We start from the raw sequence: 22,716 nt of genomic DNA, 5'->3' as shown, positions 1-22,716 counted from the left end.
CCGCTAATTTTGACGTAACTGTGAAATACTGAAAAAAGGGAACGACATTAACCGCTTCTAGAAGAATTGACAAAAGCCCCACGCCCCGCCGGGAAGACGTTTTCTGACAAATTTCCCTCCGCCGGGACCGACAAGATGCCCGACAAATGCCCGGGGGGATGACCACGCTTGGAATTAACGGAGCCATTAGAATTGTGATATTTGAGTTTAAAAACTTCCGTGGACGGTACTTGTGATGCCTTTGTTACTTTAGCAATGAAAACTGTGAACAAGACTGCAACAGTACTGCCTTGAGGTGCGATAGGACGACCTCGTAAATCACTTTTCTTAGACTGTTTCAGTCGCTTAAATCATATGATATTTTTGTGTAGTCTTTTTTCATACATCATACATTACTCAGAGTGAAAGCATCGATCGTCGTCAAGAAACAAAGTGAACTCGAAAATAAGGCACGTAAAACTATGTTATGTTAAATTTTGATGCTTCTATTGTTGCCGCCTTATAGCTTTTTTTTCTTTTGAAGAGGGACGCTGAATAAACAAGGACATTTGTTAACACTAAAAAGCAATAAAAGCTAACGTGGGAAAATTAATAAGACTCACAAGGACACCTGGGAAAGACGCACTGACGGCGGTTCCCCAGTGTCCCTTAGCTTCTGCTTCCTTGATGCAATGCACTCTTGTCAGATGAGGAGGAGCTGGTAACGAGTCTCCTTCGGAAGTACTTAAGGAAGAGTTTTTTGACAGGGGCAAGAAAGGATAGCTAGAGCATCATAGAGGCTTGGTCAAGATTCTTTAATTGTATCGTGTGTATACTTTCTCTAGTCGACTCCCTCTTAACACCCCACGGGGTACTCCCTTTAATTGCCTAGGGGGAGAGGCACTGCTCGAAAGGGGTACCTATTTCCGGCGTCTGCTATATGAAAGGATAAGTATTTCACGAGTTGAATTATAAGTATATGAAAGATAAAGGCTTTTAGTTAAAGAGTAACAAACATACGCATCTTTTGGCCTGTGATAGCCTGCGAAAACATCCCTTTCCCGTTTTCGCAGGCTAGGCCTGTGAGGACTTGTGAAAAAAACCTCCCGTTCAAGTGATTTATTCATGCCAGCCTTTAATCAATCTGTCAATCTTTCTGAGAAAATCCACTTTTGGGCACAAAACAACCAAATCTGGCCATAAACCGTCAAATCAGGTGAAAAAATCGGCAAAAGATGTTTTTTATTCTTTTGAATAAAAAGGGATGCAATGTTCTTTTGAAGGTATTTGAAAGGGACCATTTGTCAGTCTTACTGTGACTAAACTCTCTATAAGTCTGTCATCTCTCTGAGACAGTTGAGGCCTATCACGAAGTGTCAGTCGTATAGAGTGTTGACTCGAAACACAGTCTTCATTCCAGCACTCACGCAACGGACAAGACGTTGCGTGACTTCAGCTGAAGCTGACCCTTATAAACAGCAGAAATAAAAGAAACCACCAAATCATTATCGTGACATTTTCCGTGCTCGCTTACCGGAAATTTCTGAGATTTGACTATATAATAAAAGGAAGGAAGTGCGATTGGTTCGAATCCATCCAGTGTCAGCATAACAGGCGCATAATGAGCCAAGTGAGGAAAACCCGTCATTTTTTTCCTCCCCTCTCTTCTCGCGCTTCACGCTCGTTTTGCGCTTCGCGCAAAATGCCGCGTTCGCCTCGCTTGGCTCATGAAGCGTTCTTTGTGCAGGCTATTCCATTGTAGTCAAATGAATGTAGTTCATTTGATATTACGATACAGAACGGTTTCTTTTCTTTTCAATGAAAAGAAAAAGGACCCCATATCATTTTAAATGTGGCATGTGCGAAAACAAAACATGTAAACAAGAAAGGTTTCACGGCTGGTGTAACATGGAGGAGAGGATCCTGGGAACGAGAGCTGAGTCATCTTCGGTCGGCGCTTCACAAATAGACCGATTCTCTGGTTGCCTCAAATCAGGTGCAATATGTCCCGTGTACTCGTAACAGGAGCCTCGGGCTACTTGGCTATGCATGTTGTCAAACAGTTAGTCGATTCAGGTGAATACATCGTGCGAGGAACAGTGCGAAGTCTTGCAAACGAGACAAAGGTCAAACCCTTGAAGGAGTTGTCTTCGGAGAATGACAAATACCCACTCGAATTGGTGGAGGCAGATCTTACAAAGAAAGAAACTTGGGTCGAGTGAGTAATATAGCCCTTAATTCACATCCTATTCCCTTGTAATCTCTTGTTTATATCCTTTATCGAGATGTTTAATGGCTTGCCTGGGAATACCGTATTTGCTGATCTTCTGTAAATAGCAGAATTTAGTATCGTCACGCAACGCTCGCGTGACGACACTAAAAACGGCGTGTAGCAGACAATAACTACGAAATGCAACAGGTCAAACAGTTGCCTGTGGCCCACTTTAAACCGTTTTCTATAAATAGATGCTAAATTAAGTTTTTCAACACATCAACAAGCTACACAACGGATACAACGTAGCGAGATTATATCATCGACTATTTAAATGAACCTGTCCGTGGCGTTTATTTTCGATTCCTATCTTTGAGCGACCTAATCAGCCTAATGGTAAATTTTACCGGCAAACAGGTGATGAAGTATTGACAGTATTTTCATTATCTCAGTTTCACTGATTTTTTGGTATAAAGCTTTGCTATAAAAGACTGCACGTTCATTCAAGGGCACCTGTTTTATTTTAGCGGGGAGATTTGAATTTAATATTCCCTCAACAAAGATTCAGTCATTTTTTCGGCAGGCTTTCAATATAGGCCAGGGCCGTGAATATTTCAGAATACTTATGTGTTTTAAACGCAGCTGGCAAACAAAAGCCCAAGATATCGCCATGTATTTCATGTATTTATCATTACCAAAAGCATTCTTGGGGACGACAGAATGTTAGTTTACATATTTCAGTTTTTCTGTCCTTTCATGCGGAAAAATCAATTAAGAGTACAATGGTGCAAAGTGCGGTAAAGTTATGAAGCAACATTTTCTTGTTGTGCCTCTGACTTCTTCAAGATATAAAAGTGCAAAAACGGCCGTGGTTCACGAAAGCATGATTGCTGAGTCGAATAAAAGAAGACTGTGGAATAACCTTTGTTAATGGTTGTGATGAAGAAATGGCTCTTATGCGAAATTTTCGAAAATTGAAAATGATACGTATTTGAAATAAGAAGGTCGCAGGAACTCAGTAGAATTTTGCTTCCATTCCGGTGAACGTGCATCCATTTTATTGAACAGACGATCTGTTCATTTTTTTGTTTCACGACCGTCGAACCTTTTTTAACAGCCACCTGTCTACAACGATCACCTTCAGACCGACCCCTTTTTCGTCCCAGCGGATCATGTGTTCACTGTTGTTTTGACGTTTCTATAATGGCCACCCCACTACAAAGGCCACTTTCTCTGTTCTTGATCTGGCCATTTTCGAGAGGCTGGACTGAGAAGACAGCCAAAATAATTGAAAACTGCTGAAAAACTCTGAAAAACTAGAAATCCAGGTGTCTTGCTGTTTAGTTTCGCTGTAACCCTACAAAATGTTGGTAAATTTTGATCACATAGCAACTTTGGGGTATTAGACTACACACGGCATAGGAGGAATTTTAGACCGGCTGAAAAATTTGACCTGACTCTTCGTTCACACCGGACCCTTCAAAATTTTCTCTCTTTTCACACGGAACTTTGAACGGCTGGGCGTCTAAATGGTTGTTACGGTTATAAAGGTCTGGGCCAATCGTCGAACTTTTCATGGGACCGGAACTAAAGTCAAATTTGGGTCGACCTTAATTAAGTTAAGATCGTCTGTTGGGTCAGACGTCGAACTTAGGACTCGTCGAACTAATCAAATGAATCAGACCAAAAGCAATTTCAGCCAAACAAGGCTTAATATACGTTATCATCCAAATTTTTACGTTGTTAATTTAGTTCGTCGCATGTGAAGGTCGACGTTTGTCCCGGAGACGATCTTCAGACGTTCTGTCTGTCTGAAGCAGACGGATAAAACGTGTTGGACGATCCAAACTTATTCAGACGAACTTAACTGAGCCAGACGCCGAACTTTGTTCGACGTTTGGCCTAGGCCTAAGGTGGTTCCGTGTGCCGAACGGAACATCCAGTACACGCACGAATTTTCAATCGGTCGAAAATTAGGATCAGTATAGGTGGTTTTCATGCAATCTCGGGAGACACAAATAACAATGGTGAAGTGAACAAATGCTGGTGTACAATTAAACAAAGTGAGCTAATGAGCGATCTTTTTGTTTACCGTCCACCAGCATGGCGGCGATGACGTAACGTGAAAACCACCTATACGTTTCTGGAAAACTGCCCACCTACCCCTCCCCTAAGCTAACATTAAAACTTGCTTCTCACTTAGAGCAAAATGTTGGTTTAGGGGAGGGGTAGGTGGGCAGTTTCCCAGAAACGTATAAAATTAGTCCGGTGCCGTGTGAACGTAGCTTTGTCTTTGTCACGTGACTAGGGCTGTTAAAGATTGCACTTACGTCATTCACGTCGCCTCACCGTTGCCAGTTGGGAATCCAAGAGATGATATGGAGTTGATAGGGCCCGCGGTGGACGGAACAAAAAGCGTGCTTGAAGCTTGTGCTAAAACCAAGGGCGGAGTGAAAAGAGTTGTGGTGACAAGCTCTTGTGCTGCGATTAATGGTAAGAGATAGGGACCTATTGACCCCGGGAGGGGACTCCTTATAATGGGCTTTACAGGGAAGGGGTAGGGGTAGGGGTAGGGGATTCACTTGTTGTTGTTAGGGAAATCTGTCATTTCGGTATGTAAAGAGGCTTGAAAGGGCTAACAGATGCATTTAATGGCTGTGAAAAAGTCGAGAAAACGTTCTGGTTTTGTGATTTATTCATATTTTAAAGACAGTGAATTTGCAGCAGTTAAAAGAGATGCAAAGTTCTAAACTAGGTTTTTGAAAGGGGGAACCATTTTTCAATATAAGGTATTGCTGGTTTTCAGTGTCACGCCATTCAAAATAAACCAAAACCAAAATCAAAATCAAAACCATTCGATATATAAAGTCCAGAATCTGGGAAATGAAAGGAGGTAACTATACAAAGACCCTCGCCAAGATTTGGGTCGAAGGAATAATTCGTATACAAGATATCCGAGAAAATGTTTTACCCAAATTTATAGAGCTTTGTATGGAGACGCCATGCTGGAGCTCATCCGGATGAGCTCCAACGTGGCGGACGGAAACCAACAGAAACCTCTGTTGCCGAGTTTTGCTACAAAAGCGCGAATTTAATCCTAGAACAACTCATAAACATTAAAGTAATACTTTTCCTAATACTTGAACTGTTTAGATAGCAAAATTCCTCGGAAAAAGTCACTTTTTTAACCTAAATGACAGCTAACTCGGCCATCATGTAAATGCTGCATCACGCAAACGCTTAGAAATTCACGCGTACTCTATTACAAAATCAAGAAACCTTTTGAAGCGAAAATTTGTTTGAAAATTAGTTTTCAGCTGCTCTAATACACCATGAAAGTAAAATCTCGGTAGGATGGATAGTTTTGTAGTTTGAATTTTAGTGACGTCATGTGAAAACCAACAATACGAAAGTGGTACCTTTTCCGTCAAAAATGGTATATAAAAGAGCAATGAGTTTGACCACGGGGCGGCACCTCCCCGTACATTGACCCCTGTAACAGAATAGATTGTTTTAATGTTACAAGTGGGTGAATTGCGAGCAAGTCACTTAAAATGATTTTGAGCCTTTTTTTGTTGCAGCTGGTCGATACGGTGAAGATCATATATTTACTGAAGAAGATTGGTCGTCATTGGAAGGCAGTTCCCCGTATGAGAAAAGCAAGCACCTTGCCGAGAAAGCAGCCTGGGAGCTGGTCAAGGACTTGCCAGGTTACCAATAAACACAGTACATGAACTAACAGCATAGAAGGGTTTCCCACTGGGCGCAGGGTGGAGCAGGGAGATGCGTGGCAAACGAGCGACAGATCTTCGTCTCTTTTGCGCGAACTAGCCTGTGCCAGATTATCAGATACTAGGGACGTCGCGAAAATAAAACAAGCCAAGCGAAAATAAGACACTCGCGATCTGGGGAAAGAGGGCGGTGGCGGGGGAAATAGGAGAGATCCAGTGCCCTCCCTCTCCCCAGCCCCCGTGCGCGTTTCTCTCAAAACATCTTACCACTACCCGACTGGTGTACTACTATCTTTCAGCATGCAGCAGGCTATCCGCGAGCTGAAGCGCTAAACTGGCTCGTGAGGTTGCCGCGCAAACGTCAACCGAAGCCCGGCGAGCGACGGATCTTCGTCTGTTTTGCGCGAACTAAAGTGCTTAGCTGGTTGGCGAAGTCCCCGAACAAACATCAACGCAAAACCCGGCGCGAATTCTCAACAGAAGCTAAGTGCCTGCTTGCAGGCTAGCTAACTGTACAGCTGAACGGAATCGATTTACAGAGACTTGACTCGAAACCTATGCCATAACCACATTGCAACAAAACGTATTGGGCGATGTGCCGTCAGCGTAACATCTAGTCTTCAATTTTTTGTCATAACATGAAATCACTCTTCGAACGGTTACTGTTTTCGACAAATATCTCTTCCCTTTATTAGTGATCCTTGTTTTCTTTTTCGTCTTACAATTGTGCAAAAGCGTGACAAAAAACCGTACTCCAGCAAATAAATTAACTTCATAGCATAATTAAGAGCTTGTGCTCCCCCCTGACCCATTCAGAGCTAAATTTATTCATTCAATTTTCTATCAGATGATGAAAAGTTTGAGTTATGCACCATCAATCCCGGACTAATTCTTGGACCAGTATTGCATGGCTCGAATTGCGGTAGTATGGAGGTACGTATCAGTTACCTCCCTTTTGAATGAGTCGTGTAAGTTAACAGAGACGCACTCAGTCACAGCCGGATGTTTCTCAGTGAAGACGGCGCTCAGTCACTAGACTACGAGTAGTCCCCATTTTTTACTCAGGGATAGAAGTGCGAGCGAAACGCGAGTGCGCGTGAAAATCACCCCACGTGCGTCTCGCCTTTCTCGCGTGGGGTGATTTTCACGCGCAGCTCGCGTTTCGCTCTCTTTACCATCCCTGAGGAAAAATAGGGACTACTCGTAGTCTACTCAGTCACAAGGTTCATTACAGAGTTACATCCTAGTTTCTATGGCATCAAGCACCTAGTGTGCGCCTTTTATTGAAACTCCTCCATGGACTGTTATTATCGTTTGTAGTTTCACCGGCGACTCCTTGAACGACAGATGCCAATGGTTCCCAAGTTATCAATGCCAATGTGTGACGTCAGAGACGTAGCCGCGGCACATATCACTGCTATGACGTCACCCAAAGCGCCAGGTAAGAGTGTAAAGCAATTTTTTCTCAGAATGAATAATTGGCTTTTAAGCCGACATTTGGACGTTTTAATGACAGTGCCGGGATAATAAAGTTCCCGATGTTAACACTGCAAACTAGGACTGCTTGAGGTTTTTCCATCATATTCCGCTCGTGACAGGCTATTTTATTTTGCAAAAGCTAAAGTCTTAAACTGCACCCTTTTTGAACATGCGGAATTCTAGCTGTGTGATATTTATCGTCAACATGATAATGAAAATCTTTTGCTTTGCCAAAACATTTCAGTTACCTACCTCGTTCAAATTGCATAATTCTCATTCAATATCGATGAAATAACATAGAAGAAGCCAAATTTAACCGGTGTCTACTCGAGATTCCGCTGAATGAGCAGTTCATCTCTTTCAGCAAACCGAAGTGACGTCAAGTTTTGTTCCCTATGTTTTGGAACATGACATTAAGCTATATTCCTCGCACTTTTCCTAGGCAACAGATTCATCTCAATTACAGCTTGCATGTGGATAGTTGATCTAGCAAAGATCCTGAGTGAGGAATTTGGACCCCTTGGTAAGTGAAAAATAAAATAACAGCAGGATATAACATACGATTTGTATACGATACCATATAAATTCAGCCAAGGCTAAAGGCGAAGCTCTCATTCATAAATTTATAATTTTTTCGAACAATAAGCTTTTAAGCTTTGAGCCTGCGATCCATTGAAAACTACTAACTTGTCAGCGGAGACCTTAAAAAACACGTAACCTCGATGGGTCGACACCTGAACCAGCGATACGGTCAAGTGATACTGATCAACAGATACCATGTTTTGACAGCTGTCAATTGACCACAACATGGATGTGCAAGATCAGGTTGTAGGCTCCCTCACCGGCTAGAAGATGTGACAGTTCACATTGGTTTCCCTGTGGTGTGGACGGGGAGACGTACGGTCTCATGTTAACCAACAGATAGATAACAAAGTTTCTTAACTATGGGGCTCCGTTCGCGCGCGCTTCGCGCCTCGCAGCAAAATGCTTCGATCTACTATCAAACACTTCCAACTAATTTTTTAAGGAAATGTATGGAGATTAGTTTAGAGAATTTATAAGTGGATATCGCAGCAAGGATTAAGCATGTAATACTTCTGCTTTCAATTTCGACGTCAAAGTAACCGTTCATGTCAATTCTCAGGTTACCGTGTCCCCACAACTCAGTGTCCTAACGTTCTACTTAAAATTGGAGCGATGTTTGATAAACCTTTGAAGATGGTGATACCCTGGCTTGACGAAGAAATGAAGATGGACAACTCGAAGGTATCATAACTAGCGCATTTTTGTGTCCCATGTGGCAATGAATTTATTTTTGTGGATATTTTCGCAAGCCATGGTAATATAAGTGATAATGGTGATGATGATGATGATGATGATGATCATTTTGATAGTAATGATGATGATGATGATGATGATGATGACGATGACCATGACGGCGACGGTTACGATGACGATGACGACGACGGCGACGGTGATGGTGACGATGACGATGGCGATGACGGTGACGGTGACGGTGACGATGACGATGACGATGACGATGGCGATGGTGGTGATGGTGATGATGATGATGATGATGATGATGGTGATGATGATGATGATGGTAATGATGGTGATGAATAATAATAATAATAATAATAATAATAATAATGATAATAGTAATAATAATTTATAACGCACCTTTTGCATTCAGATATGATAAAAGCGCAGTAGCGAGAAGCGAAAGGACTTTGAGTTATATCTTCAAAGATAAAAGTGCATCTTATCAAGATCTCTTGCAAGGAATAAGACTTCCATCTTTGGAAACTCGAAGAATCCAAGACATGCTATTGACAATAAACAATAGTATATCGGACAAAGCTCCACCTCCAGTGAGAGATCTTATCACCTTACGCTCATTCAAGTATACTCTTCGAAATGATTATATCCTTTGATTGCCTAAAGTTAACTCGACTAAATATAGTCTCATATTATGGAGATATTTTGCCGCTGAGAAATGGAGCGAGCTACCAAATGATATTAAATTAAAGCGGGCAGTAATGAAGTAAAGAGCAAAATTCGATTGCTTAAGTTTGAATGTCATCAGAATTTTTAGTAACTGCTGCCTGTTGCTTTTGTTGTTTTTATCGATTCTTAGTTCTTAGGTTTTCCAGTTTGTACATGATGAATTATTGTACATTTTTAGTCATTAATTCGTGGACTACCTGTAAACTAGCTGATGAAGCTAAGCGTAAACTCCACCTTAAAAAAAGTATCGTATCGTATCGTACAAAAATTCCAAAAATGTAAAAATTAGATGACAATTAGAAGAGTAAAGTATAAATGAAACACTAAATACGGTCCCCGTATCCTGATACATTAGACAGAACCTTGATATAACGAACCTCTTTATAACGAAGTCCTCGGTAAAACGAACGATTTTCTTTACCCCAGTAATAGTAGAATTTTATGAGGAAAAGAACCTCGATATAACGAAAACTTCGTTATAGCGAACATATTTTACCCGTCCCTTAGCCCTTCGTTATATCAGTCGAGGTTCCACTGTACACTATGTGTACACTGAATCAGTTCCACGATCTAAAAATAGCAGGCTGGGGCCGAACCACACCGTGTTGTAATTATTTATCTCTGTGGCTTATCTCTATCATTAGCCTGCGCCAAGAGCCTATTATGGCTCTTGCCTGCGCCGAAGACGGAGCTTAACTTCTGGTTAAGTTCGTGCGAAACAGCTCCGAAATCTTGGTTCTGGGCCCCGACTGTACACCAGGATTTGAGCATGTGCTGTGATTGGCCTGTTAAAAATCAGGATCTGTAAAATGCGGAGATATGTCTAGGATTGAACTCTGTTGCAAAAATTTGCTAGAAAATTGTTATCGTAATTTTAGCAAAAAGTGATTCACAAGCAAATGGTGTTGTCAGTCACTTACTGGCAAACAGAATAATTCTTGCTATCAAAAAATACTCTGAAACAACTTAGTACGACAAGAATAACAAGAAAAACAAGTTTAACAAAATTCAAGACATATAAAGAAAGACAAAGAAGGCCCTCGATAAGTCCGCAAATTTCGCAAATCGCAAAAAGTAACAAGACTTTTCTTGTTATCAAAAAAGGCACGGAAACAAATATCTCAAGAATAACAAGAATTGCGATTTTCTTGGATTTTTGTTATTAAGTTTTTAAAACACTACAAAATCCTTGTTAGTTTTACGAATTTTGCTACCGTTTGTAATTCTTATCGACACTGCTTCGCGGACGTAATCTGCCTACCATTCGATTCGATATGTAAATGAAACCTTTATGACCCACAATCCTTTCGGCGTCGCACTGAAGAAAGGCAATCACTCGAGACGTAGTCAGATTTTGAGGACGGGGTTGCCTTTACTTTGACAGTAACGCCTTTTTAAATTAAAAGAACTTAGCATTTCGTGTTTTGTTCTATTGTAGATCAAAGCAGAACTTGGATACCAACCAAGAGACCTGAAAACCAGTATAATAGACATGGCGTATAATCTGATTGATATGGGTTTCATCAAGAAGACTAAAGAATACGAAAACATGAAGAAAGAGATGAGTGAATCTGGAGAAAAAAGTGTCTCGTAACAACGTCTTCACAAGGACAGGCTAGCGAATTCCAGAATTAGCTGGGATTTGAACTTAAAATCTTACGAGATTGAAACAACGTTCATTAGGGGACAAGTAATCCACTGTTGATTGTTATGACTCAGTCAGATTGGCCACTGTACTGAAAATACTGTAACTAGTAATGGTTGGCACTACAGCTGCCCCCGCTCTGTATATTGTCGGTCAATAGTATTCTTGCTCGTTGTGTAGCTCTTTGAAATATACCGATTCATAATGAAGATTTTCACACATATTCCATACAACAGATGAGATAACTGGCAGGAAACGCAAGGTTCCATGCACAGTTTCAGTTCGATTACACAGCTTTGATCAAAACAGTCTTAGTTTCGAGAATAGTTTATTCTATTAAAACCATAAGAAAAGATTTAATTAGAAGTTGAATTTTTCGCTATTTCTCTTTCACTTTTTACATTCAGTTCATTTTATTTGCCGGAAAGTAAGCCTTTGCGCATTCTAGTCTTCTTTTAAACTTTATAGCGGAAGGACATCTGTGAGCAGGGAATAAGTCAGCAGAGAATTTGATTGACGGCGAATTTCTGTAATCGTCCATCGTTCTGCTAGTGATAAGCTAGCCGTTGATTCACTCGTCTGGCTTGTTTGGGCTTGAGTCTTATTCCGGTCAAAGAGAGAGAAAGAGTGTCTGGTAAGGTTTCCAATCAAAGATTTGTGAACTCGTGTCTGGCAAACTCTCCATGTGTTTATGTATACACAGTTTTACGCACCTTATAACTTCATCTGCGCTTAACGAGTGTCTTTTGGTCCATAACTTAAAACAACTGCTCCACAGAATGTTACTGATAACACGTAACGCGAAAGAGTATCGACTTACGACTGCACTCATAAATGTCACAAAATCTACCTAAGCGGTCCCTTTGGGATTTTCTGTCTTTTAATACGTCATCCTAACCATTTCGTACTTACGGGCGTAAACAATAGAAACGTCATCATTACCTACCGATTCCTCGCTGCCACTGTTCAAGCAAATCGAGATTTTTTCTTGCATACTGACTGTATATTTCAACTGTAAGTACTTTCCTTAATATACGCTCTAGTTACTAGAGTGCCTCCTCGGGATTTCGCCCTCCAGGCGAAATATTGGGGGCAATAACATACTGAGAGAATTTTGAAGATAAAGAAAGTCATTACAATATGCAATAAATGATGTGTAAAGCGGCTGCGTAAATTTAATGGAATCAGGAAAAAAGCCAGCGTATCCTGCGATCTCGCCTGCTGAACACATCTCTCTCTCCAGCAGTCACTCATCGCTCCTAACCACTCAATCGGCCCTCCTTTTTTGCCTTTCTCCCGATCCCCTACCCCTTTCGACGCCTGCTACGCAGGCTTTGTATTGTAAATAATCAATTGAACGCCTCTTCTCTAAGGGACCCTTCCTCTACAATGTTAAACTGATTTGTATTAGACGCCCCTCTTTAGTAAACGCCCCCTGTCTAAAAGACGCCATGAGAATTACTCCAAAATACCAGCAAAAGGAGCAAAATCATTGAATTTATTCAGTTTGTTGCTTGATTAACAAAGGTTTGCGTATTGTCTTGTTCAATGTCCAGTTCAAAGTAAGAATGAACTAACGATGACAGCAAATTGACATCAGTCCATGTTGATATTTGAAACAGCCACATGGATCTCTAGACGATATAGACGGATCAATTGATGAAATGGATATTCTGCTGTTTTTTAACTTTCTTGACATTTCCGCCGAAAGCTCATTAGTTTTGTTGAGCTTGTTACAGTTACAATGAGAATGAACGCCACCCCCTCTACCCCTACCCCTGCCTTAAAACCCTGCCCAGGGCCCAGGGTGTCTCACCTGATTACGAGGAACTGGAACCAAGTCCCCTAGTTGCCAAGGTAACGAAAAGATGGCGAACATGGCGCCAGGTCAAGATTCTCTAAAATAATCAAGCTTTATAACCTTTTTATAGCGTTGCTCTTTAATTGTTATGCACTTTAATTGCGCCTTGGAGGCAGAGGAACGTGAATACTCTGTCTCTAAAAGGATGAGTTGACGAGATGAGAGAAAAGAGAGGCAGTTTAACCTATTATGAATTTCAGTTGCCTTTCAATAATGATGCGGAAGAATTGGTAAACAAAAGGCCAGGTATATCTCAATATTTTGATGAATTTTTGATGGTTGTGAGTCTTTCTTGCTGTGTTTTGCAAATTATTCGCAGCTGCGTCGATCTTGCGAAAGACGTATCAGTAGTGTTCTACAATGTAATTCTAATTTTATTGCTAATCTTAATTATTATTTACAGCTGTTTATCTACAGTTAATTTTTAATTGCCTATGAATCTCATATTTAAGTTCATCGCAGAATTTACTTAAACTTGGATCTCAAAGATACGAGAGATCAGTATATTTTAAACAACTGAGGGTGAAAAAAAAGATTAAAAATAAGTGATGAAAATGAATGCAGCTGATACATGGTTGAGGCATGAGGACACTTTGTCTGGTTTTACTGTTTTACCATGATTACCTCATTGTACTTCAGGATCTTGGTCAAGGGTGCAAAGCCGTTGCAACTCCAGAAACACATTTCATTCAAATGCAAACTCACCAAGTCGGCCATGCAGTCGGCAGAGTCACAGCTGCGTGAATATAAGCCAAGACACTAACAACCAAAACTCTCAGGTATGAATGATGTTCCTTAAAAATTGGCATCCTCAGAATAACACTTGCTACGAAGGCTTCCACTTACTAAGATTGTGATTCTACCTTAGCTTGTATTAATTGCATACAATCGGAGGAATATAGAGATCAAAACATGGCTCAAGTGCTTGCCTTCAGGAGGATAAAAACAATAATATTAAAAAATTCTAAGACCGTCATCCAAAAGAGTGGTTCTTAAAGTCACTTAAATGGGAGGAAGTCGTTTATGAGTGGTTACAACAGTAATGATTTGAGTGGAAAAAGTTTTGGTGTTTTTACTTAGAGGTTGCTTATGAGAGGTGGTTACATTTAAAGGTTTGACTGTTATTGTATTTTTTCTTGCAGCACATCTTGGTTGGATCTGCATTACGGCGGCCGCATGCAACAGAGTATTCTCCTTTAGACTACCAGAGCATGCCAGATGTTGGCAAAATTCCACGTCAACCCTACAGATCACAGTCCTCATGTACAGTCTACACTTATGCAGATCGTCCGTTCTCTGCAAGAGAACAGTCATCACACTTAGGGAGACACACCAAGTCAAGGTAATGTTCAGAAATTGCTACTCAGTTTATAGCTCAGTTGGGAGGTCTGCCAAACAGGAAGACATAGGTTCAAACCCCTCCCAGACCAACAACTAGGGTCTTTAAAAAAACTGGAGGTTTTCATTGTTCTCCTGGAAATTAAAATCCAGTGCGAAAGAGAAATTGCAGTTATAACAAACAGAAATCTTAACAAATACAGAAATAAGTGGACCACCCTGTGAATTTCTGATTAGGGTTGATTTATAGTAATTTAGCAAACGCGCACTATTATTATTTTTCTATTTGTTCTGCTAGTTGTTAATCTGTTGAACCTTCGTATTTCGATTTTTTTTCCTTGTTTGTTTGTTTGTTTATTTTTTTACTGTTTGCCTCCTTTTTATTTGCTGCCCTGTTTTTGGAAAGTTTATTGTAAGGATATGTTAAATGATGTTTAATAAATAAACTATTTAAAAAAAAGAGAGAAGAAAAGATCATACTGGCTTTGATTGAAGATCTTGTCCCAGTTTAGATGATCATGTCATTGAGTGGTAACATTAACTCGTTGACTTTAATCATCTTGTCTTCTCAAATTTATATTGAAAGGAGCAAAAAAGAACCCACGATGCTGTTTGAAAAGAGTAGGGGATGTAGACCCCAGGGTGTGGTCTATCTCTCATGGAGGGAGAGGTCTGTTACAGGCATGCAGTAATTGGCATCATGCGCTGTTGTAGTAATCCTGCCATAATTGCAGGGCCAACCTAAGTAAATAAATAAAAAAAATACATCATATGACTGTATAGTTTGTAGTAAAAGATGTTTCTGTTTGTTAAAGATCTAAATGAAGTTAAAGTTTTCTGTTAATCTTTAACCGTGTAAGTTTAAACTCTCACCTTCAGCAGGCAATTCTATAGTGTACTGATCCCCAAACACTTTGCATGCTACAGGCCTCAGTGCATGGAAAATATTAGGAAAAAGAGTAAATAATCTAGAAGGCTGCACTTATATATATGTGGCAGAAAAGGTCACTCCATTAATTTTATCAGAAGCCTTCATTAATACTTTTACAGTGTATAGTTTGTTCATTGTATAGTTTCACAAAACTAACATGAAATGTAGGTCCATTGAATTTGGGCGTTTCATTCAAGAGTACATAATACAGATTGTGCTCGCCCCAAACCTACTCTGTTCCTGGCTCTCCGCCCCACTTTCTTCCCCTTGCTTCCAAAAAGTGATATTTCGGGCTATATGGAGACTGACATAAACTTCAGGTACAGGTGTAGGTTACAGATTTTTCAAAACTGTCAATGGTGTAGCCCCCCTTTTCGCAGGCAATACAGTTTTGTCACGTGAGGATCGTGTGACAAGCCAAAAGCAGAACGTCCGCATGGGAGACTATCGATGGTGTTACATTGTAAAATTTTTCTTTTGTCTAGCTTGTTAAGATGCAAGTCAGCGTCGTCTGCCTCATTGTACTCAGCTTCATCAAAATCAACTGTGAACTCAGCTTCAACACTTAAATCTTCATCCAGCAAGAAGCGTCTTTGTGAAGTCCGTAAGTTAACTAGTTAATAACTTTTACTTATAAAAATGTTAATGTTATTCCTTCAGTTAAATGCTATAACCACTGGCTGGTCTAGATCTTCAGATGGGGGGGAGGGTCATTCAGACTCTGAGATAAGGGGAGAGGGGCAGTCTTAAAAAAAATTTGGGGGGGCCTTGGTTTGGGGCAAAAATAAGGGGGTGCAGGCCCCCCAGGCCTCTCCTCTGGATCTGCCACTGATAACCATGATTATACTGTATAAGATAGAACTGAAAATATTAATATAATGATAACTAAAACCTACCAATGCCTTACCTAAAAATGTAAAAATGAACATTAGGCTTTTGACTCTTTTTTTTATTTGCATATACTATCAAAATGTCCCCAGGATGTATCAAAGACTTCTCTCTCAATCTCTCAATCTCACCTGATCACCCAATTACTTTGAAATTATATGGCCTTTAAAACAAGAGAGGGATCCTCCCTTAGCCTGAAGGCCTCTGGCTCCCACTGATAGTATCTATACCCACAAACGTTGGAGTCTTTTAGGCTATGGTAAAATGGGCAAGAAAAACTTGCCACTATGTTTTTGAGTTAAAAGCGATACTTCCCGTTTTACCACTATCAAATCAGGCCTGTCTTGCTCGTTGCACCTGTGTGAATGCCATCTCTTCATTGGATAAAATACATGTAAGGTGGCCCAGCTAGCGTGCAAAAACAGCATGCAGCCGCTCCTTGACACTTGGGACATTTCACAGCGAGCAGAGACAGCTGTTTTCACAGGCTAGCAGTCACCATAAACTACTACTCTCCTTTCTGCAACATTTTTTGCACGTTTTTGTTCACATTTTCGTTGCCCATTTTACCATAGCTTTTAACGGCACATTTACTTACTTACAAAACTATAAGCTTATCTTGCAAAATTATATTGAATTTTCCTCCAGGTGATGATTACAGATTTTTCAAAAGTGGTCCAGTACCCAAACAGTAAGTACCTAAAAACATTATCACTTTCCATATTTATGCGTTATTGACCGAGCAGGAGGTCTGTAAAAACAAAAAATAAGAACTAGGCCAATATGACACCATCTTGACTAAACAAGCTTGGGCAGCAAAGTATTTATTGTAAATATTATTCAGCTAGAGAATTTTAATATGGTGGAAGGTCTCGTGAGTGGAAACCCTTGGGACGAGGCAAAGGTGCGTGTTACTGGAGCTGGTCGCTTACGGGAATGTAATATGATACAATGTCATGCAGTTTGTATGGAAGTTGAGAAAAATGGTGTTTTGTGAAGGCCGCTGTAAGTAGAGCTGTCTGCTAATATGAGAGTGTCAGTTAGGAGAGCTTCTGCTGCATACAGACACCCCAATAACGTGGACAGCTACTAAATTCCTGGCAGAACTTACTGACCTTTGACCGTAACAAAATCCTGCTCTTGTAGACTGCTGACAATTTTTAGTTCCCAACAGCAGAATGACACTGCACTGACTTTGCTCTGTCTCTTGTTCTCGGACACTGGGTGGTGGGCGACTGTTGAGAACCTTCCCAGCACTCAACTGTCCTATGGTAGTGGGAGTAATCCTCCCTGGGTTAACCACATGTGCTTTAATGTAACCCGGGGTGGTACTCCCCTATAACAGTGACAGGGGTGCTCATCGTACCTTTTAGGGGTTTAAATTTGTGGATTCGTACCACTTAGGGTGCTAAAACCTAAAATGACTGCTGCCAGAGTTGATACGCTTCTAGGATAAAGATTTATGACAATACATATGTACTTTAAAAAAGGCCTTGAGAATACAATTTTCAAAAGTTATCTTTATTACTATTAAAATTTGTAGTGCCAGTTGTATTATTTGTTGTTGTTGAATTGGTACCTCTTAGGGGTGGAAATGAATTTGGGACACGCCCATAAAACAAGATTCTGGTACCTTTAGATTTTCCGACGAGCACCCCCTTCACTTTTATCGTGGAGTACTCCCCCCCCCCGGGTAATGTAACTCACATCTGATTGGCTTTTCTTGGGGTAGCCTGTTCCAGGCTCCGAGATGGTGGTGGAAAGTTGTTCAGTAATAAGAAATGCGAAAAACGCGCGAGTTCCCACTGTACTATCTGAGAGCCTGGCACAGGCTATTCTTGGGGGTACACTAACACTCAATTTCAAGACGTTTTCAATAAGGTGGTGTTACACGAGAAGATTTGCAACGACAATTTTTAGAGCAACAATGATGGAACAGTGTTGTAACAAAAATTCGAAACAATGTCCCAACAATGCTGCAAATGCTCTGTTGCGCTCAAAATCCTCGTTGCGAATCGTCCCATGTTACATTGCCTTAAAGCTGTCAAACGCTGTTTATGGTTTTAGCATATTGAAAATAACATGCAGCAGTTTTGATTCACCCATTTGTATTATTTTTTGTTGCAGGGTACCACCTCACGGTGAATCCTTGCATGGCTTTCTTACTGGGGCACGATATAACAGGTATCTAAACGCTTACACTCAAGTTAACACCACGAGCAACGGACCCTTTCGTATTGAGGACAGTTCTTTTGGTCCCAAAGATGCCAGCCTTCATAGAGTCCCTATCTCTATGAGTCAATGTCCGTTATCCCTGTCTCTAAAGCATTTTTTCTTTTTATTTAAACATATTCTATTGACGAAGTTTGCCCTAAGAGTAACAAAAAACTCATCGAGAGGGCTCACTTCAGACATTATTTTAGCTTAGGCTGTTGTTTAATCCACACGGCGCCTAACGTTATCCCTATCTCTCTAACGTAGACAACTCTGCAAAGCCAACGCTTAGCTCTTTTCTCTCTGTATATTAAACCGTTACTTGCGAGAATTTTAAATTTTCAAAATGCGCACACAATGACAGGGAAGTGTACACACGAGTTGAGTCCACCCGGCGATGAGGTGCCAGAAATGTGGATAAAAGGCATCTCCTCTCGTCTGTTTGATCTTTTTCCGGGAGACTGACAATTGTTGATTTTCCACTGGAACACGAAATTCAGACACGGATTTCACCAATTTAAAATCAATCTGTGTTAGGTCATAGGGCCATTTGGATAAGTTTTGATCCCCTTTTATGAATACTGTTTTGATTTTCCCTTCTTTTTTTTTTTTCTTTAGGGCCAGGTATTTGGATTCACGCGCACTCTTCAAATTAGGAGTATACATTCCCAAGCCTGATCTCAACTCATTTTTCATCAGGGATGAATTTGATGGTAAGAGAGAGATGAATAGAATATTCTACTTCTAATAACACTCGACCCCCGCTTTCAAGTGAGTCAACTGAAGCTGAGTTTTGGTGGGGAACGTATTTTAACCGCCGTCCGGTTAACTCAGTTGAAGGAGCGCCGGTGTAGCAAAGACGGGGAGCGAGTGTGAGGGGGGAGGGGGGTAGTAGATTATGCTGGCTGTGATGATGATCGCGTCATTCAATGGTGACGTTAAACCGTTGGTCTTGTCTTCTTCATCTTTCCTTAATAATTGAAAGGGAACGTAAAGAACGCGCACTACTTTTCGAAAAGCGTAGCGGACACAGAACCCTGGGGTGTGGTCAATCTCTCATGGGGGGAAGGGACTGTTGCGGGCCTGCAATAACCGACTTCACTTTGTTGCGGTTAACCTGTCAAATTAGCGAATTTAGTAAATCTTAATCTAATCTCCCTCTTTTACCAGCATACAAATTAGACAGCTTTAGATTCTAAAACGAGGACGACAACGAGAACGAGATTTTTTCAATACTAAGTAGTGCGCGCGCGTCAACCAGCGTCATTTTGGCGGGAAAATGTGGTAGCCGTCGCCATTCTGCTTCGAGTTTAGGCGAGAATCTCGTAGTGGCGAAAACAAGTTATCAAATGTTAGAAATTTTATCATTTAGCAATCGGGAGAGGGCTTCACCTCCTTCAACGGAAATAAGCGAACTAACTTTGTGGTGAAAAAAAGTACAATGAAGCTTTCCGGGGTGTCTATTTTTAGATAATAAGCGAGAAAACTTAAAATTAAATGTCGTCCTCGAAGTCGCCCTCGTTCTTGAATCCAAAGCTCTCTATTATCCACACTGTCTAGCCAGTGAGCAAGCTCTCTAAGACGGGCAATACACTGTCAGACACCCTTCCGACTGAGCCTGTCTTTCGCTTGCTCGATTTTGTCGTACTCGAAAAAGAGTCTGCATGCAGTGTCGAACCCAGGCCTAATAGCCGTGCGCTTAATGGTACAGTTAGGCTTCACTACCAGCCGCTGTTCGGGAATTAGCCCGCGCTCCCCAGTAAAGACTGGATCCTGGAGAGCAGGAGAATCCAGCCTAGTTAACCGCCGCCCGGTTAGCTCAGTTTTAAGAGCACCGGTCTGCCGAGCAGAAGGTCGTAGGTTCAAACTCCGGCCGGACCAACAACCAGGGTCTTAAAAAAAGCCGGTAAGACCATGCTGGTTGTGATTTGAGATATTAGGGCCATTTATACGAGGAAAAATAAGACGCGTCTTACATAAGACGCGTCTTAAGTAAGACGCGAACTGTACAATTTATACGAGCATGTCTTATCTAATAAGACGCGTCTTAGCCAAGCCGCGTCTTATTTTAGACGAAATGTGCCGTTTATACAGAAAGTTCGCGTCTTATTTAAGACGCGTCTTATGTAAGACGCGTCTTATTTTTCCTCGTATAAATGGCCCTATTGTCTCAGTTTAGATGATCGCGTCATTGGGCGATGACGTTAAGCTGTTGGCCTTGTCTTCTTCATCCTTCTGTCATTGGTCAAATCGAAGGGGACGTAAAATAACCCACACTACTGTTCCAAAAGCGGAGGGGAAGTTTTGGATCCTGATTAGATTTCTGGGAAACTGCCCACCCACCCCTCCCCTAAGCCAACATTTTGTCCTAAGTGAGAAGTAAGTAATAATTTTGGCTTAGGGTAGGGGTAGGTGGGCAGTTTCCCACAAACCTTAATTGATCCAAAGTTTTCTCGGTGGTGTGGTCTACCTTTCACACATCACGCATCATTTATATCATGGGCTATGGGTGGGTTACAGTAAGCTCATAAATGGACTGACAGCAGCTGCCAGAGACGCCTTTGTGTGCTGGCGTCCGAGCTTACTGTTGACATGTTAATGTAAATAGGGCGCGCCTTGTTGTCCTCTAGTCCACATCACACATCACACAGAGGGCTGAGTTGTGACGAGCGGTTTAACAATAATCAGATGCTCGCACTTGAAAAACCAGTCTGACGAGAGAAAACGAGATCGGAGAATTTGTTTAACAACTACCCTTGTGTTACATGGTGATCGTTGTCTTTATTCTCGTAACCTTTATGATTGCCAAGCAAGAATATATTAAGGAGAAGTTTAATGCGGATCAAAACACAGTATTCGCTTACCACGAAAGCTCCTTCTCTTCATAATGGTGGTGGCTTCTCTCAGCGTGTGACAGTTAAGTCTGTAATTTTTCAGATTCAGATGCGCGAAGCATTTTTTCCGATTGCTTAGAAGAGGAATTACTTGGGCTGGAAGATAAAGACGAAGATGATAACGACGATGAGGAGAGAACATTCTGTTCACGAGCCTCAAACACCGAACCTCATTACCTCAGTATTAAACACTGGCATTCTGCTGAGTGGAAAACAGACAGAAAACCGTCCAGAGAACTGAGGGTGCAATCAGCTCCGTTGAAAGTCAAAGCTATTAAGGCGTATTATCATGACTACAGCAAAAAGTAGTGGGAATACTACGGTGGAACCCTCTATCCTTCTATCTATACTTTCGCCACCTCCTGCACCTCTATAGACAGACTTTCCTTTTAAAGAGCAGGAGATTTTAAAATTCTCGGATATTTATTTATACCGAATAGGTAAATTAATGTATTTTTTTAAAAGAGGCTTGCTTCCTAATTGTTTTCGTGATATGTTTACTCTTACAAGCCAGATACATTCTGACAATACAAGAAATTCTAGCCTTTTATGTATACCTCATTGTCGAACTAATTTTCGAAAATTCTCAATTCGGTTTCAAGGTCCTAAGTTTTCCAACTCGCTAAATCGGGGAAATTCAAAACAGTGAAAGTATCAGTTTGTTTGGCAAAAGACTTGAAAAATCCCTTTTTTCTTAGTTAAATCTACTCTTTGTTGAGCTACACACCTTTTCTTTTTCTTTTTTCTCTTTCCTTTTTTCTCTTCTTGTCTTTCTTGTCTTTATTTTTTTTAAAAAATTAATCCAAATTTTCATTCAACTTGCATGGTTTATAGTTTACCCTATAAATCCAGGAAGGCTATAGTTTATAACCCCCCGGCTTCTATATAGGCTTCCTTGCCATTAACACTTTAAAAATTTGATCTTGTAAATAATTTAGTTAGAATATTGTTTATTATTTTTAATGTACTATAAATTTCTGTATACTGTTGTTGTATTTCTGGTTTATGGCAAAAATAAATGAGTGAATGAATGAATGAATGAACTAACTTGACGCTTAAGGATCCGAGGTGTTCTGGGTCAACAAGAGCCACCGAGAGAATGTCTCAATTTTTAATTTTCTATTCTTTTGATCTTCTTTTGACTCCAAACGTATCCATGACACCCACCCAAGTCCTCTACACGTACATAAATAAATAAACGTCGATGTAATGAGAAAGTGGTTCTTCATTCATAATTCCAGACCATGCGACCTCGCCTCTATGACAGCTTAGAAAGTTGCTGCTTTTGCGACGGGTTTTATACTAAGTCTTTAAAGTCGGATAGGTCTGTGGTGTTCAGAGGCTTGCTTCCATCTTTTGTGATTATTTTGTTAAAATAAAATAGGACATGAGCTCACACAGAACAATTCATTTTTGTTGTCATTAAGTCATGTTTAAATTGCTAATTCCACATAATGACCTTCTTGGGTAGATTTGCTCATAGGGTCCTAAGCAACAACTTCGTGGCGAAAACGTCTTTTAAAACATGGATTCACGC

At 40.7% G+C, this 22,716-nt stretch overlaps 2 protein-coding genes across 2 annotated transcripts; both read left to right on the top strand.

The window, feature by feature from the left end:
- Nucleotides 1–1,949: 1,949 nt before the first annotated feature.
- Nucleotides 1,950–11,770, top strand: LOC140950268 (uncharacterized). The gene is made up of 8 exons (XM_073399479.1): nt 1,950–2,197; nt 4,500–4,684; nt 5,773–5,901; nt 6,770–6,855; nt 7,243–7,363; nt 7,844–7,924; nt 8,546–8,667; nt 10,847–11,770. Exons 1-8 carry the CDS (start codon nt 1,983–1,985, stop codon nt 11,000–11,002), a joined length of 1,095 nt encoding a protein of 364 aa, XP_073255580.1. The 5' UTR covers nt 1,950–1,982; the 3' UTR covers nt 11,003–11,770.
- A 1,146-nt stretch (nt 11,771–12,916) lies between these two features.
- LOC140950223 (uncharacterized) lies at nt 12,917–22,214 on the top strand. Its single transcript, XM_073399427.1, has 8 exons — nt 12,917–13,160; nt 13,554–13,693; nt 14,057–14,256; nt 15,669–15,787; nt 16,720–16,762; nt 18,199–18,255; nt 18,904–18,998; nt 21,223–22,214. Exons 1-8 carry the CDS (start codon nt 13,073–13,075, stop codon nt 21,486–21,488), a joined length of 1,008 nt encoding a protein of 335 aa, XP_073255528.1. The 5' UTR covers nt 12,917–13,072; the 3' UTR covers nt 21,489–22,214.
- The last annotated feature ends 502 nt before the right edge of the window (nt 22,215–22,716 follow it).

The sequence above is a fragment of the Porites lutea genome, chromosome 10 (assembly GCF_958299795.1).
Source record: "Porites lutea chromosome 10, jaPorLute2.1, whole genome shotgun sequence".
Taxonomy (NCBI): domain Eukaryota; kingdom Metazoa; phylum Cnidaria; class Anthozoa; order Scleractinia; family Poritidae; genus Porites; species Porites lutea.
The sequence above is the reverse complement of the archived record's forward strand: the minus strand, read 5'-3'. Positions and strand labels throughout refer to the sequence as shown.